This window comes from Dreissena polymorpha, chromosome 14 (assembly GCF_020536995.1).
Source record: "Dreissena polymorpha isolate Duluth1 chromosome 14, UMN_Dpol_1.0, whole genome shotgun sequence".
In the NCBI taxonomy this organism is placed as follows: Eukaryota; Metazoa; Mollusca; class Bivalvia; order Myida; family Dreissenidae; genus Dreissena; species Dreissena polymorpha.
Genome location: NC_068368.1, coordinates 19,214,112 through 19,230,860, shown reverse-complemented (window position 1 = coordinate 19,230,860; position 16,749 = coordinate 19,214,112). Strand labels below are relative to the sequence as shown.

The 16,749-nt window shown below is 37.9% G+C and overlaps 1 protein-coding gene across 9 annotated transcripts in view; it reads right to left on the bottom strand.

Moving 5' to 3' along the window:
• Positions 1–1,243: 1,243 nt before the first annotated feature.
• Positions 1,244–16,749, bottom strand: part of LOC127856864 (alpha-L-iduronidase-like) — a 30,993-nt gene continuing 15,487 nt past the window's right edge. For all 9 annotated transcript variants that reach the window (XM_052393028.1, XM_052393026.1, XM_052393033.1 and 6 more), the window contains 7 exons: positions 15,392–15,473; positions 13,538–13,647; positions 10,242–10,363; positions 7,531–7,656; positions 4,466–4,542; positions 1,969–2,087; positions 1,244–1,522 (listed from right to left, as the gene is read on the bottom strand). In XM_052393028.1, the coding sequence (XP_052248988.1) occupies positions 1,371–1,522; positions 1,969–2,087; positions 4,466–4,542; positions 7,531–7,656; positions 10,242–10,363; positions 13,538–13,647; positions 15,392–15,473 (788 nt within the window). In that variant the 3' untranslated portion in view covers positions 1,244–1,370. The remainder of the gene's footprint in view (positions 1,523–1,968; positions 2,088–4,465; positions 4,543–7,530; positions 7,657–10,241; positions 10,364–13,537; positions 13,648–15,391; positions 15,474–16,749) is intronic.

Below are 16,749 nucleotides of genomic sequence, written 5' to 3'. Positions count from 1 at the left end.
AAAACACACACTCGTGCCCTGCCAAACGAATCGTAACTATTAATAATATGTACGGTATTATTGTTGTGCGCAAGTTGTCTTCCTGCGAAACTTGGACTTGGCAAAATACGCTTCTTTATACAAAATTCATTTTTATTGTAAAAAATTTCACATATTGAGATACATTGTGATCCCAAATACATGTGTGCAGTTTCATTGAATAGCTGTAGGGGTTGCAGAGATATGTACTTGCTGCATGCAAATTTTAATATGAATTTCAATTGGCACGCAGACCTTAACCTAACTTGTAAAGTTACAAAAGGAGACATATCCTATTTCAGCTAAAAGGCTGGTCAAAGTTATAGGTATTGGCCAATAAATGTTTATAAAGACCCCAAAAAACATATATGAAATTTGATGTAAATATCTTAAGTAGATTTATATAGATATGGACTTGTTGCACACAAACGTTCAATTAGAATTGTGAAGTGGCATAATTCTTCCAAATTGCAGGTAGGAATTATTAAATTCTGTAAATGACCTCATGCTTAAACCCATAACACTCGGTATAGGTCAAACTATTTGATGACTAGTGGAGCTAAAACAGAACAAGGGAGTGAACCTGTATTGAAGGACAAAAGTCCTGAACTGGATCACAACAGTAAACGTTCATAAATTTAGCTCTAAAAAAGGAATACAATATATTACAAACTGTATGTACATTATATTTTTCTGTTATCTCATAATGATACATAAAATCAATGTAAATAATAAACAAAACATATTTTACATGTAAAGTTATAAATAAAATATTGCAGTGTATTCTTACTAAGTTAAATTTACGTGTTGAAGAAGTACTAAAGGATTGCATTCTCTGACAAGACTCTACAAATGAAAAGTTCTCTTGGAAACAGGGCTTAATATATTTGCGTAAAGTGTCGTCCCAGTTTAGCCTGTGAAGTCTGCATAGGCTTATCAGAGACGATACTTTCCGCTTTAAAGTTGGGTATTTTTCTTTTAAAGAAAGTCTCTTCTTAGCAAAAATTCACTTTTGGCAGAAAGTGATGTCCCTGATAATCCTCTGTGGACTGCACAGGCTAATCTGGGACAACGCTTAACACACATGAATAAAGCCTCGTTTTCCCCCACACAAAAACACATCAACAACAATATTATTGTGTTGATAAAGAAAACATACACGTTGAAAAGATTTTTTAAAGCAAGAAACGCTTGAATTTTTAAAAGGTAAACAAACAGAACTGCATGTATTTCAGTTTTCTTTAATAACACACCTTATACCTTTAATATTTGCAAACACAATATGAAATTTAAATTATCACAGAATATAAAAGCCAAGACACATGGTGGTGTGTGACCTCCACACATACTTCTTAGAGTCCTTGACAATGATTTCCATGGTAACCTAGTTTCACCTTGCCCGAGGAAGGATATTGCTGTGGCAGTGAGTATTCGCTATACTGTCCAAAATAGTCGAGTGCCCGCACCTTGTAGAAGCCAATAACTTGGTTGTCTGGGGCAACACCTGTGAAAGCAGTCAACATTAAAGAGAGATGAATGTGAAACTGATGTATGGGGTAAGCATTCCTATATGAGATGCAATAGTTGGGCAGTCCTCGAGTTTTTATGAAAATTATATGTACCACTGTTGGACATTCCCTTTGATTACTCACACAACCTTTTGAATCAAAATGCATTATGTAATATATCCAATTTAAAGACCAAAGCTTGATACTTTTTGCCCCAAAATACAACAACTTCTTTTCATAATCAATAAAGCATTGTAGCAATTCTTCTTTAAACAGCTGCTAATTTTTTAAGGTTAATCGTTCGAAATTCTTTTGAACTGTTGATATCCGACTCACATCTTTATGGCAAAAGCTTCAAATATTAATCTCTCTACTTCAAGAAAACACTGTTCCACAATGTCAATGAACTGTTTATTGTTATTTGTTTCAATATTAAACAAACCTTGTAAAGTTGTAGGTTGGTATACAAAAGACGTAGAATAGGCTAAACCATAGCCGGGATCTATGGTGGTGTAGTTTGTATCTTCTACTGAGTAGGCAACTTCATAGTTCAATATACACCTACAAATATCAAATATTTCATTATAGAAATGATTGAGTAGGCAACTTCATAGTTCAATATGCACCTACAAATATAAAATATTTCAGTATAAAAATGAGCGTTGCTCTGGGAAAACGGGGTTAAATGCATTTACTGGATATTCGCAAACAAGAGACTTCCTTTAACGAATAATAACCCAATAACGACGGAAAGTATCTTCCCTGATTCTACACAGGCTAATCTGGGACGAAACTTCATGCACATGCACTAAGCCCAGCTTTCGTAGAATGCGGCTTAAATATTTAACGTTGAGATACGTTACAGTCATTTACAGTTTTCTCTATACAATAGATCTATTTATCCGGACAAATAATTCACAATCGTACACGTCATGGAAAAATCAGAAAAAAAAAGTTATACAAATGCGCAGAAATTTTTTGTAAAACAATCTAATCAGGACTCTCCGGTTAAACTGGAAGTGCGCTTAGAAGAGACGACCTTTAAATGTAAAACACTATCAAAGCAGGAAGTGTTCTCCCTGAGTAGTCTGTGCGGACTGCACATGCTTTAAGCCCTGTTTTCATAGAATGGGACTCATTTGAGAGTAAAGGTGTACTAAGATGAGATTAAACGAAGTGGGCTTCTTTCAATATTTTCAATGACTTATTTCTTGAAAGATCTTAAGAGAAGCCAAATCAACGCATAATCAAAGATAAACAGCAAACACATGAGCTGCTATCTGGGAAAACTGGGCTTAATGCATGTACGTTAAGACTTCCCTGATGTTTTTGTGAGGTTACACTACAGGCACATGCATTAAGCCCAGTTTTCACAGAACGGAGCTCTTAAGATCTGTCCACTAAGAACTGTTTCCCAGAAAATAGACTCAAAAGGGCAGTTACAAGGCAAAGTGTTTCAATACCATCAAGGCAAAGAAACTAGATTTAAACGAAATTTACGAATGTCAGATTCAAATATGTGCATTTATAAACAATTTTTTGGTCATCTTCATTAAATTTTTATGATAAGTTCATGCTAATCTAAATATAGTAATAATACAACATACTCAGTAATACATACGGAATATTACGCTAGTCAATTGTTCCAAGAGTTTGTATCACTGGAGTCGCTTGTGTGATGACGTATCACACGAGAGGCGGAGCCTCGAGTATGATGCGAAATAGCACAAGCCACGAGAGTGATACAAACTCTTGAAACAATTGACTAGCGTAATATTCCTTTTATTATATACAACAACTAACGAAAACAGTTAACAATGTATTTTTTACTTTAACAAAACAGACAAAACAATGACTAAAACGGTACGCCATAGTTTATTTAAGACGCGTATGAATACAGTTTATGTAAATTAACGTGTAAACATTCGAACCGGGAAAACACAGGTTTCCAACACGCTTACCTTAATGCCATCGTTAATCCAATTTTTATAACAATTAAGTTGCCAACTTAAATCCGATGACGATGTTTATAACAAAAACGTTTAAACGATTTGCATTTCCACTTCTATCTCCCATGTCTTTATCGAAACTTAGTTTAAACCACACTATTTTATTGTATTCCTATCGAAATATACATTTATGCATGATAAAGACACACTCCAAAATGCGTTTTTAACACATAGTTTACTGCTAAAAAAACACCACGTCCTACATGTCCTTACAGAGTTTATATAAAACTATTGTGTTTTGTCACAGAAATGACGTCACACGATGTACTACGTAATATATTTCTATTTTCGGTGCGTGTAATGTGACGCCATTAAATGGGTCGAAGTAGTCCGGCTAGTATGGTAATACGGAATTGGAAACAGCGAGTAGCGTAATACGGGATTTTTTATTTCAACGATTGATACAATCTGTATTTTGTTAAAAAACATTAAACAGGTATATAATAAAAAGTAATACAAATGAGCATCCTCCTGCAAATACTGGGCTTAATGCATGTCCGCAAAGGGCTGTCCCAGTTAAGCCTCTGCGGATGGCAAAGGAGTATCAGGGACAACACTTTCAGCATGTACTAAGTTTTCTTAATGAAATATGTTCTTTTAAGCAAAAAAATACATAAATGTAGAGTGAGTTTTCCCTGCTTAAACTGTGCAGACTGCACGTGTAAATCTGGAAGGACATTTTATGTATTAAGACACTCAGAGAAAGACTCAAATGTGTAGCAGTTGTTTACTCATGATTTGAGAGTTAAAGAGTGTACCTTGATTTCAAGCACTCATGATTTAAGAGTAAGAGAGTGTACCTTGAAGTCAAGCACTCATGATATGAGAGAGTGTACCTTCAATTCAAGCACTGATGATTTAAGTTATAAAGTAAGAGTGTACCTTGAATTCAAGCACTAATGATTTAAGTTATGAAGTAAGAGAGTGTACCTTGAATTCAAGCACTTATCGGACCAAGTTAGCAGTATCTGTCCACTGGTTATATTCAAAATGTTCACATTGTTGGGCTGAAATGAAGAACATAATTCAGGGCTCAACATAAACGGTAGTCCGACTGTCCGGGACAACCAAATTGTTAGTCAAGACAAGTAAACAAAGAATTTGCTAGTCTGACGGAAAAAGTGGTCGCTATATTTTAAATAGAGCTTTGTCACAGACGTGACGTATACCCCCACTTGCCGCATTGGCACAGACTATTTTGCATGCTGTCTTTACAAAACACGAGAAGCTAATTTATGGCGATTTTTAAGAATTATTATGATATTATCATTTATGGCTATTTTTGAACTTTTAACTCAAAGTGTGACCTTGACCTTGGAGATATCGACATGATTCTTTCGTGCGACACACCGTCCCATGATGGTGAACAAATGATTTTAAAATCTCACATTGAACAACATAGATATGGCCAGGACAAGCTCATTTTTGGCCTTTTTTTACCTTTGAACTCAAAGTGTGACAGTGACCTTGGAGATATCAACGTAATTCTTTCGCGCAGCACGCCATCCAATGATGGTGAACAAATGTGCCAAATGGTTTTAAAATCTCACGATGAACGACATAGTTATACCTGGACAAGCTCATTTTTGGACTTGTTTGACCTTTGAACTCAAAGTGTAACCTTGACATTGGAAATATCCACCTAATTCTTGCGCGCAACACACCGTCCAATTATGGTGAACAAATTTGCCAAATGATTTTTAAATCCCACAATGAACGATTATTAGTTATTGCCTGGACAAACTCATGTATGGCCATTTTTGACCTTTGAACTCAAAGTGTGACCTTGACCTTGGAGATATCGACGTAATCTTTTCGCTTGACACATCGTCCAATTATAGTGAACAAATGTGCCAAATGATTTTAATATCTCACAATAAATGGCAAATTTATGGCCCGGATAAGCTCATTTATGGCCATTGTTGACCTTTGAACTCAAAGTGTAACCTTGACCTTTTAGATATCGACGTAATTGTTTGGCACGACACACCGTCCAATGATGGTGAACAATTGTGCTAAATGATTTTAAAATCTACCAATGAACAACTTAGTTATAGCCCGGACAAGCTTTCGGAACAGACCGACCGACAGACAGACCGACCGACAAAGTGACTCCTATATAGCCTTTACTTTAGAAAAATGCCTTTAAATCCGTTATTTCTATGGAGTTACCACAAAACTTGTTCAATTATATTTTGTTTACGTTTAAACGACAAAGCGCGAAATATTCTGATAGTTCCTTGTGATACTTCACGGTACTTTTCACAAGGGAAGCAACCCTTAACATTTTTCTTTGCCAAGATAACAAGAATATTCTCCCTTGTAAAGAATATGCATTTTTCGACACTGGTACACACCGATCGTACAGACAACTAACGTAGTGACGTCATCTCTATGTAAAGAATGTTTTTAGGACATCATTCACATTTGTGGTTTGTTTTCGTTAGTACAATCCTACAATGTCGTATGCTTAAAAAATGTCTCATCTGCTTTCCTTTGGTATTTCGTCTTCAAAATCACATGTTTTTTGAACGATTAAAGTCTTTATGATATGAACATTTTGTATATCATTATTAATGCCAAGTACTGAGCAGAATAAGATATAATGATCAGGAAAAGTTGCTTTTTGTTCAGGACAGGTGAAATTTTGGTCTACTTGTCCAACGAGACAAGTGGCTTCATAAGTTAATGTAAAGCCCTAATAATGACATAAAAGCCTTGTTCTGGGAAAATGCACGTGCGTAAAGTTTTGTGCAAGATTACCGGTAATCAGGGCAGACACTATAAGCTTGTAATTTTTTAGCTTTAAAAAAAGTTTCTTCTTAGTGAAAATCCATTTAAGGCAGAAAGTGTTGACCTTTTGATAAGCCTGTGCAGACTGTACAGGCTTATCTGGGAAGACACTTTACGCATATTCATTAAGCCCAGATTTTACAGAGCACAGCTCATAATATACTATTGAGATATTCTTAGTGGACTGTAAACTATCTCATAATATTTTAGTAATTATACTATTGAGATATTCTTAGTGGACTGTAAACTATCTCATAATATTTTAGTAATTATACTATTGAGATATTCTTAGTGGACTGTAAACTATCTCATAATATTTTAGTAATTATACTATTGAGATATTCTTAGTGGACTGTAAACTATCTCATTCTTGAGATTGTAAACAATGTCAACAAGACGATCATGGGCCCTAAGGCGCTCATCTGATAACCTGAGGGAATAAACTTTTCTGTGCAGCTAGAGTTGAGACTTATAAAAACACTTAAAGAAACATACATATTTAATTTGTAGGCATATTTTAATTTTCAAACTCGACTGAAATATGATTGGAATAAATTTTCAGACCAAGGTTCGTGAAGATTTGACAATTAATGAGACTTCTAAAGTGTTCAATACCTTTGCTTTAATTTGACCTAGTGACGTAGTTTTTTTATTTCACATTGAGACATATTTCTTTCATGAAGATTGAAAAATAAATGTGGGCTCTAGAGAGTTCACAACCTAAATGTTGCTGACACACGACTCACCATTAGCACATAGCAAGTCTTACTCTTAGAAAGGGAATTTTTTATGCAACCAAGACTGTTGTTGTTTTTTCAGCCAAAATAGAGGTCAAACTTCCACATACATCTGAATTGGGTTATCTCTTGGATTTTATAAATCATAAATGGCTTCAAGATATACAAAATTTGACATATCCAAATTTATGTAATTGAAAAATATTTACAAATGAACCTTGCTCTTGGAAAACAGGGCTTAATGCATGTCCTTTAAGTGTTCCACATGAGCCTGTTAGGGAAGACCCTTTCCACATATACTGGACTTTTATCTAGAAATCCTCTGAAAAAAATCCAGAAAAGTTGAAGTATTGACCCTGATTAGACTGTGCAGACTGGGCAGACTAATCTGGGATGACACTTTAAGCACATGCATTAAGCCCCGTTTTCCCAGAGTGGGGCTCATTTGCATGGTTTTCATCGTACCTGATCAGGAGGTGCATCTGGTTTAGAGCAGACATGAACAACAACAACTGCAGGCTCTTTGATGAAGAACTTCCCTATAAACTGATTGCCAGGTTGTACTGGCTGGTTGAAAATTGGAGGCGAGTTCTGTAAGGTTCACAAATGGAATACATGCGTTACAAACGTATGTTATCACTGTTTTAAGAGTATAAGTCAATGCCTGATAATTCTATGAATTACAAGCCCTGTATAAGCCTGTGTTTGATAATTCTGAAAATTAAAATTCCTTTATAAGCCTATGTTTGATAATGCTACAATTTACAAGCCCTATATAAGCCTATGTTTAATAATGCTACAAATTACAAGCCCTATATAAGCCTATGTTTGATAATGCTACAAATAAAAAGCCCTATATAAGCCTATGTTTGATAATTCTACAAATAACAAGCCCTATATAAGCCCATGCCATACATATCTATAACTGACATGCCCTCTATAAGCCTATGTCTGATAATTGAAAGACGGACACGCCCTCTATAAGCCTATGCCAGATAATTCTATGACTGACAAGCCCTCTTTAAGCCTATGTTTGATTATTCTATGAATGACAATCCCTCAATATGACAATCCCTCAATAAGCCTGTGTTTTATAAATCTATGACTGACAAGCCCTCTATAAGCCTATGCCTGAAAATTCTATGACTGACAAGTCCTCTATAAGCCTATGCCTGAAAATTCTATGACTGACAAGTCCTCTTTAAGCCTATGCCTGATAATTATATGACTGACAAGCCCTCTTTAAGACTGTGTTTGATTATTCTATGACTGAAAAGCCCTCTATAAGCCTATGCCAGATAATTCTATGACTGACAAGCCCTCTTTAAGCCTATGTTTGATTATTCTATGAATGACAATCCCTCAATATGACAATCCCTCAATAAGCCTGTGTTTTATAAATCTATGACTGACAAGCCCTCTATAAGCCTGTGCCTGATAATTATATGACTGACAACCCTCTCTAAGCCTGTGTCTGATAATTCTTTGACTGACAAGCCCTCTATAAGCCTATGCCTGAAAATTCTATGACTGACAAGTCCTCTATAAGCCTATGCCTGAAAATTCTATGACTGACAAGTCCTCTTTAAGCCTATGCCTGATAATTATATGACTGACAAGCCCTCTTTAAGACTGTGTTTGATTATTCTATGACTGAAAAGCCCTCTATAAGCCTGTGTTTGATAATTCTATGACTGAAAAGCCCTCTATATGCCTGTGTTTATAATTGTATGACTGACAAGACCTTTTTAAGCCTGTCTATGATAATTCTATGACTAATATGCATGCTTAACTAATTCCTGATAGGCTTACGTCCAATGAACCGGCAGATAAAAATTCCACAGATAACGAAACCTAGCAGTTCTTTGTCTGAAAAGCCTACTTACTATAAGCCAATGACAACAAGAGCAACGCATAACAGTTGCCAACGCTCGGCTGCGAAAGCTTGTCAGAATATTTTGAGAGGTCACAGTGACCTTGACCTTTGACCTAGTGACCAGAAACTGGGTGTGGCGTGTAGAACTCATCAAGGTGCATCTACATATGAAGTTTCAAAGTTGTAGGTGGAAGAACATTGATTTTAGAGCCAATGTTAAGGTTTTAGCACGACGCCTACGGCGGACGGCGAGCTGGCTATGACAATACCTCAGGTTTTCTCCAAAAACAGCCGAGCTAATAAACCAATGCCTGGGACTGGTAGGGGACAACAAGCCTACTTCCTATAAGCCTATGACAATAAACCAATGCCTGGGACTTGTTGCTCATAACTTGAACAGCCAGTTAAGCTTACAGCCGTTAATCCTTGAATCAAATTGTTTATGTGACTGAAATGTTAACCATTGTGTTGATTTGTGAACCAATTTGATTACTTGAATTTTTTTGCATTTGTTTTATAATGTTTTAAAATTAAATTTATTTTGGTCTGAAACTAACGGGAGGCTGAAAACGACAACGGGCGAGGCATGGTATGGTATTGCGAAAGGGGGGGTTAGAGGGTAAGGGTTAGGGTGAGGGTTAGTGTTAGGGGTCGGGTTAGGGTTTGGGTTAGCCTAAACCCCACCCTAACCCTAACCCGACCCCTAACCCTTACCCTAACCCTTTTTTGGGGTTATCACCCCTGACCATGCCTCGCCCGTTGTAGTTTTCCGCCTCCCAAAAGAGACTGTATCCTTAATTAGCAATCATAAAGATTTGAGCAAACAGGGTTCTGATAAGCCTTTTGATGACAAGCATACACCTGATAACCTTCTCATAATTAACTTACCACAAAATAGCTTAGGACTGATATACAGCTGATGACCCCATAACTGATAAGCTTTTACATTATATTTGATTTGTCCAATCAATGATAACTCTACGACAGATTCCTAAAACTTGAAAATTGCTACATGAGCTGCATTATGGGAAAATGGGGCTTAATGCTTGAGCGAAGTGTCCTCCCAGAAAACGTGTGCAATCCTCACAGGCTCAGCAGGGAAATATCTTTCGAGCTAACCTGGATTTTCGCAATGAAGAGACTTTCTTTAAACAAAAAACTCCATTAAAACTGAAAGTATCGCCCCTGATTAGCCTGTGCAGACTTCACAGGCTAATCTGGGAAGACACTTTACACACATGAATTAAAACCAGTTTTCCCAAAATGTTGCTCATATTTGCTAATATTAATCAGAGCCTACAGAGATGGTTCTCATCTGGTGCTGCAGTTCCAGAGTTGGGTAGGGAGGCCTGCCTGCTCGATCCCACAGCTTATAGGAGTTTCCCAGGGTGTTGTCTAGCCACCAGCCCACCATATGTAACTCTGAGGGAAGAAATATGGGATATGAGTAACGTTCTTGGTAAACAGGGATTCAAGCATGTGTGGTAATCCGTAACTCTGAGGGAGAAATATGAGTGACGTTCTTGGTAAACAGGGTTTCAAGCATGTCTTGTCATCCATAACTCTGAGGGAAGAAATATGAGTAACGTTCTTGGTAAACATGGTTTTAAGCATGTGTTGTCATCCGTAACTCTGAGGGAAGAAATATGAGTGACGTTCTTGGTAAACAGGGTTTCGGGCATGTGTGGTCATTCGTAACTCTGAGGGAAGAAATATGAGTAACGTTCTTGGTAAACAGGGATTCAAGCATGTGTGGTCATCTGTAACTCTGAGGGAAGAAATATGAGTAACGTTCTTGGTAAACAAGGTTTCGAGCATGTGTGGGCATCCGTAACTCTGAGGGAAGAAATATGAGTAACGTTTGGTAAACAGGGTTTCAAGCATGTGTGGTCATCCGTAATTCTGAGGGAAGAAATATGAGTGACGTTCTTGGTAAACAGGGATTCAAGCATGTGTGGTCATCCGTAACTCTGAGGGAAGAAATATGAGTTACGTTATTGGTAAACAGGGATTCAAGCATGTGTTGTCATCCGTAACTCTTAGGGAAGAAATATGAGTGACGTTCTTGGTAAACAGGGATTCTGGCATGTGTGGTCATCTGTAACTCTGAGGGAAGAAATATGACTGACGTTCTTGGTAAACAGGGTTTCAAGCATGTGTGGTCATCCGTAACTCTGAGGGAAGAAATATGAGTGACGTTCTTGATAAACATGGTTTCAAGCATGTGTTGTCATCCATAACTCTGAGGGAAGAAATATGAGTTACGTTCTTGGTAAACATGGTTTCAAGCATGAGTTGTCATCCGTAACTCTGAGGGAAGAAATATGAGTAACGTTCTTAGTAAACAGGGTTTCAAGCATGTGTTGTCATCCGTAACTCTGAGGGAAGAAATATGAGTGACGTTCTTGATAAACATGGTTTCAAGCATGTGTTGTCATCCGTAACTCTGAGGGAAAAAATATGAGTAACATTCTTGATAAACATGGTTTCAAGCATGTGTTGTCATCTGTAACTCTGAGGGAAGAAATATGAGTGACTTTCTTGATAAACAGGGTTTCAAGCATGTGTTGTCATCCGTAACTCTGAGGGAAGAAATATGAGTAACGTTTTTGGTAAACAGGTTTCAAAGCATGTGTTGTCATCCGTAACTCTGAGGGAAGAAATATGAGTGAAGTTCTTGATAACAGGGTATCAAGCATGTGTGGTCATCCGTAACTCTGAGGGAAGAAATATGAGTAACGTTCTTGGTAAACAGGTTTCCAAGCATGTGTTGTCATCCGTAACTCTGAGTGAAGAAATATGAGTGACGTTCTTGGTAAACAGGTTTCAAGCATGTGTTGTCATCCTTAATTCTGAGGGAAGAAATATGACAATTTTTCTTGGTAAACAAGGTTTCGAGCATGTGTAGTCATCTGTAACTCTGAGGGAAGAAATATGAGTAACGTTATTGGTAAACAGGGTTTCAAGCATGTGTGGGCATCCGTAATTCTGAGAAAAGAAATATGAGTAATATTCTTGGTAAACCGGGTTTCAGGCATGTGTTGTCATCTGTAATTCTGAGGGAAGAAATATGAGTAATGTTCTTGGTAAACAGGGTATCAAGCATGTGTGGTCATCCGTAACTCTGAAGGAAGAAATATGAGTAACGTTCTCTGTAAACTAGGTTTCAGCCATGTGTGGTCCTCTGTAACTCTGAGGGAAGAAATATGAGTAATGTTCTTGGTTAACAAGGTTTCAAGCATGTGTGGTCATCTGTAACTCTGAGGGAAGAAATATGAGTAATGCTATTGGTAAACAGGGATTCAAGCATGTGTGGAGAGCCGTAACTCTGAGGGAAGAAATATGAGTAATGTTATTGGTAAACAGGGTTTCCAGCATGTGAAGTCATCCGTAATTCTGAGGTAAGAAATATGAGTTATGTTCTTGGTAATTAGGGCTTCAAGCATGTGTAGTAATCCGTAACTCTGAGGGAAGACATATGAGTAATGTTCTTGGTAAACAGGGTTTCAAGCATGTGTGGTCATCTGTAACTCTGAGGGTAGAAATATGAGTAATGTTCTTGGTAAACAGGGTTTCAAGCATGTGTGGTCATCGGTAACTCTGAGGGAAGAAATATGAGTAATGTTCTTGGTAACTAGGGCTTCAAGCATGTGTAGTAATCCGTAACTCTGAGGGAAGAAATATGAGTAATGTTCTTTGTAAACAGGGTTTCAAGCATGTGTGGTCATCCGTAACTCTGAGGGAAGAAATATGAGTAATGTTCTTGGTAAACAGGGTTTCAAGCATGTGTGGTCCTCCTTAACTCTGAGGGAAGAAATAGGAGTGATGTTCTAGGTAAACAGGGTTTCAAGCATGTGTGGAGAGCCGTAACTCTGAGGGAAGAAATATGAGTAATGTTATTGGTAAACAGGTTTCCTAGCATGTGTGGTCATCTCTAACTCTTAGGGAAGAAACATGAGTAATGTTATTGGTAAACAGGTTTCCAAGCATGTGTGGAGAGCCGTAACTCTGAGGGAAGAAACATGAGTAATGTTCTTGGTAAACAGGGATCCAAGCATGTGTGGAAAGCCGTAACTCTGAGGAAAAATATGAGTAAGGTTGTTTGAAAACAGGTTTTCAAGCATGTGTGGTCATCCATAACTCTGACAGAGGTAAAATGTAAATAATAAGGCTCTCACTGGAAAAATAGAACTCGATGCATGTGTGTAAAGTATCATCCCAGATTAGCCTGTGCTGTCTTCATAGGCTATCAGGGACCACACATTCCGCTTTAATGGTCTTTTTCATTTAATGAAGTCTCTTCTCAGTAAAAATCCAGTTCAGACGGAAGGTGTTGTCCCTAAATTGCCTTTTTCCATTACATAGGCTTATCTGGGACGACATTTGACACACCTGCATTAAGGCCCGTTTTTTCTGAGCATGGGTCATATGTAAACTATCCAATTTAAAGGGACCTGTTTACATTGTAGCAAATTGACAATTTTCCACAGTTGGTAATATGAGATAATTTATGATAACATGCCATTATAGTTTGAAATTTATACAATTATAAAACATTGAAAATGTGAATGTCTATTGAAAGGTAACCAGACCCACCTTGAGAGGCCCAGCTAGGGGGTTCAATGTCCATTGAAAGGTAGACGTATGCCTTATCTGTCTGGGGACCTGTGTCATTGCTCATGTACATCAGGACAGTGGTCTGCCAGCTACAACAATAAAACAGCTCTTTTACCAGAAATAAAATATATATAATACATGCTCTGGGAAAAAAAGGTTTAATGCAAGTATGGAACCTGTCTTGCCAGATAAGCCTGTTCAAAATTATTGATCCCAACTTCAAAACATGCCACTTGGAATTATCGTCATACTTAGACATTAATTTCTTTTTGACTGAATTTGTAAAAAGACTAAACTAAAAAAAAATTGACGCAATTATGAATTTTGGTCAAGTTGACAATCAATAATTTTTTTGAAGTGGCAGTGGGGTATAGTGGTGTAGTGAAGTCCGTCTAGCAATCGGGAGGTCACAGGTTCAATCCCCATTGAGGGAGGGTTGTTTTGATTCCCCCAGAGACACCAAGTACTATTTCTAGTCCCAGGAAGCAGACTCAAAAGTGTTTCAAATATGCCTAAAGTTTCCTATGCAATCGAGATCAAATAAATAGCCTAAAACTAATCATGTGATTTTAAGTTACAATGCAAGTTTTAAAGAAGCATAACATCAAAGGAAAAACATCTGTTATCTGCAAATAATAGTTATTCTATTATTGTCCTTACAATCGTTCACATTTTCCCTTTTTTAAGCTGCAAATTAGACATAAATAGCCATAACTTATGTGAGTCTTAAGATTTTAAACAAGACAGCGCCCATGTACCTGTCAGCATTGCCTTTAGTCGCAGGGGTGTTTGTACTTGCTATAACAACCTGTAAAAAGTCTGGTAAGTCACGTGAATGTATGTGCTGGCCAGGACACATAGTGGAGTGTTACCTGTCAGCAGTGTGATTAGTCACTGGGATGTGCGTGCTGGTCAGGACACATAGTGGAGTGTTACCTGTCAGCAGTGTGGTTAGCCACATGGATGTGTGTGCTGGTCAGGACACCTAGTGGAGTGTTACCTGTCAGCAGTGTGGTTAGTCTTAGGGATGTGTGTGCTGGTAAGGACACCTAGTGGAGTGTTACCTGTCAACAGAGTGGTTAGTCTTAGGGATGTGCGTGCTGGTCAGGACACCTAGTGGAGTGTTACCTGTCAGCAGTGTGGTTAGTCTTAGGGATGTGTGTGCTGGCCAGGACACCTAGTGGAATGTTACCTGTCAGCAGTGTGGTTAGTCACAGGGGTGTGCGTGCTGGCCAGGACACCTAGAAGAGTGTTATCTGTCAGCAGTGTGGTTAGTCACACGGATGTGTGTGCTAGCCAGGACAACTAGTGGAGTGTGACCTGTCAGCAGTGTGGTGAGTCACAGGGGTTTGTGTGCTGGCCAGAACACCTAGTGAAGTGTTAACTGTCAGCAGTGTGGTTAGTAACAGGGGTGTGTATGCTGGCTAGGACACCTAGTGGAATGTTACCTGTCAGAAGTATGGTTAGTCACATGTGTGTGTGTGCTGGTCAGGACACCTAGTGGAGTGTTACCTGTCAGCAGTGCGGTTAATCACAGGGATCTGTGTGCTGGCCAGGACACCTAGTGGAGTGTTACCTGTCAGAAGTATGGTTAGTCACAGGGGTGTGTGTGCTGGCCAGGACATCTAAGTGGTGTGCTACCTGTTAGCAGTGTGGTTAGTGACAGGGGTGTGTGTGCTGGCCAGGACACCTAGAAGAGTGTTACCTGTCAGCCGTGTGGTTAGTCACAGGGATGTGTGTGCTGGCCAGGACACCTAGTGGAGTGTTACCTGTCAGCAGTGTGGTTAGTGACAGGGGTGTGTGTGCTGGCCAGGACACCTAGAAGAGTGTTACCTGTCAGCAGTGTGGTTAGTCACAGGGGTGTGCGTGCTGGCCAGGACACCTAGTGGAGTGTTCAAGTCTTCTCCATTTGTATCTGCAAAAACAAAACATTACATTATGTAAAGATTGTTACCTCAAACTCACGTAAGTTGAATGATGGGTATGTCAAACCAAAAACACAATTATGACTTTTTTCTTTCATAATAATAAAATAATTAGGAATGTGTCACAGACACTGATTCCCCGACACATGTTTGGACACAGTCAAGTCTGTTACAGCAGACAAAACGAAAAATGGATAAAACTGCTTGGAACAAAACTTCATTCCATAACAATCATCTAACCATTCAGATGCAAATGTTTGAGGAAAATAAACCAAGCAGTTAAACACATTATTTCATATAACTATATATATATTGGAAATAACACATAAAGGGCCATTAATCTGCCAAATCTTGTTGCACCCATTCCCTGTCTTAATGATCATCTTCCCATTAATTATAATTCAACCTGAGTGTGTTGTTCACCTGGTACTTAAATCTTTGTATACCTAGCAAAAACCAAGGCTGTGACACATTGCATTCATTTCAGGACCGGTTTATGTGAAATTTAATTCTTAAATATAGAATTTAAAATGAAATTTAATGATTTGAGTCTCACATTGGGAAAACAGGGCTAAATGCATGTCCTACACAGGCAAATCAGGTACAACTTTAGCTTTTATAGTAATTTTATTAAAGGAAAATACAGGAAAATATATTTTTCACACAAATCCAGTTCAGACAGAAAGTGTCTTCCCTGGTTAGAAAATTAACACACACTCATTCAGCCCACATCTCCCAGAAGGACGCTCATTTGATGATTGAACAGTTTTTTGTGATGTTACTGATGATAAAAAAGATATTTTTAAACAAATCTTTTTTACAAACAATACAATACAATTGGAAAGTATTGTTCTGGATTAGCCTATTAAGACCACACAGTCTAATATAATAATATATCCGATCTTCAACAAGATGTGTTTGTGAAACACTATGTCCCCCCATATATTTGACCTTTGACCTTGAAGGATGACATACACCTTTGACCACTCAGAATGTGCAGCTCCATGAGATACACATTCATGCCAAATATAAAGATCCTATCTTCAATATTGCAAAAGTGTATATTAAATGAGCGATTAAGTCCAACATATTTGACCCCTCAAAATGTGCAGCTCCATGAGATACACAAGCATGCCAAATACGAAGTTGCTATCTTCAATATTGCAAAATGTATGGCAAATGTTAAAGTTTGACGCAAAACAAACCAACAAACAAACCAACAGACAGTGGAAAAACAATATGTCCCCCACTATAGAGGTGGGGGAC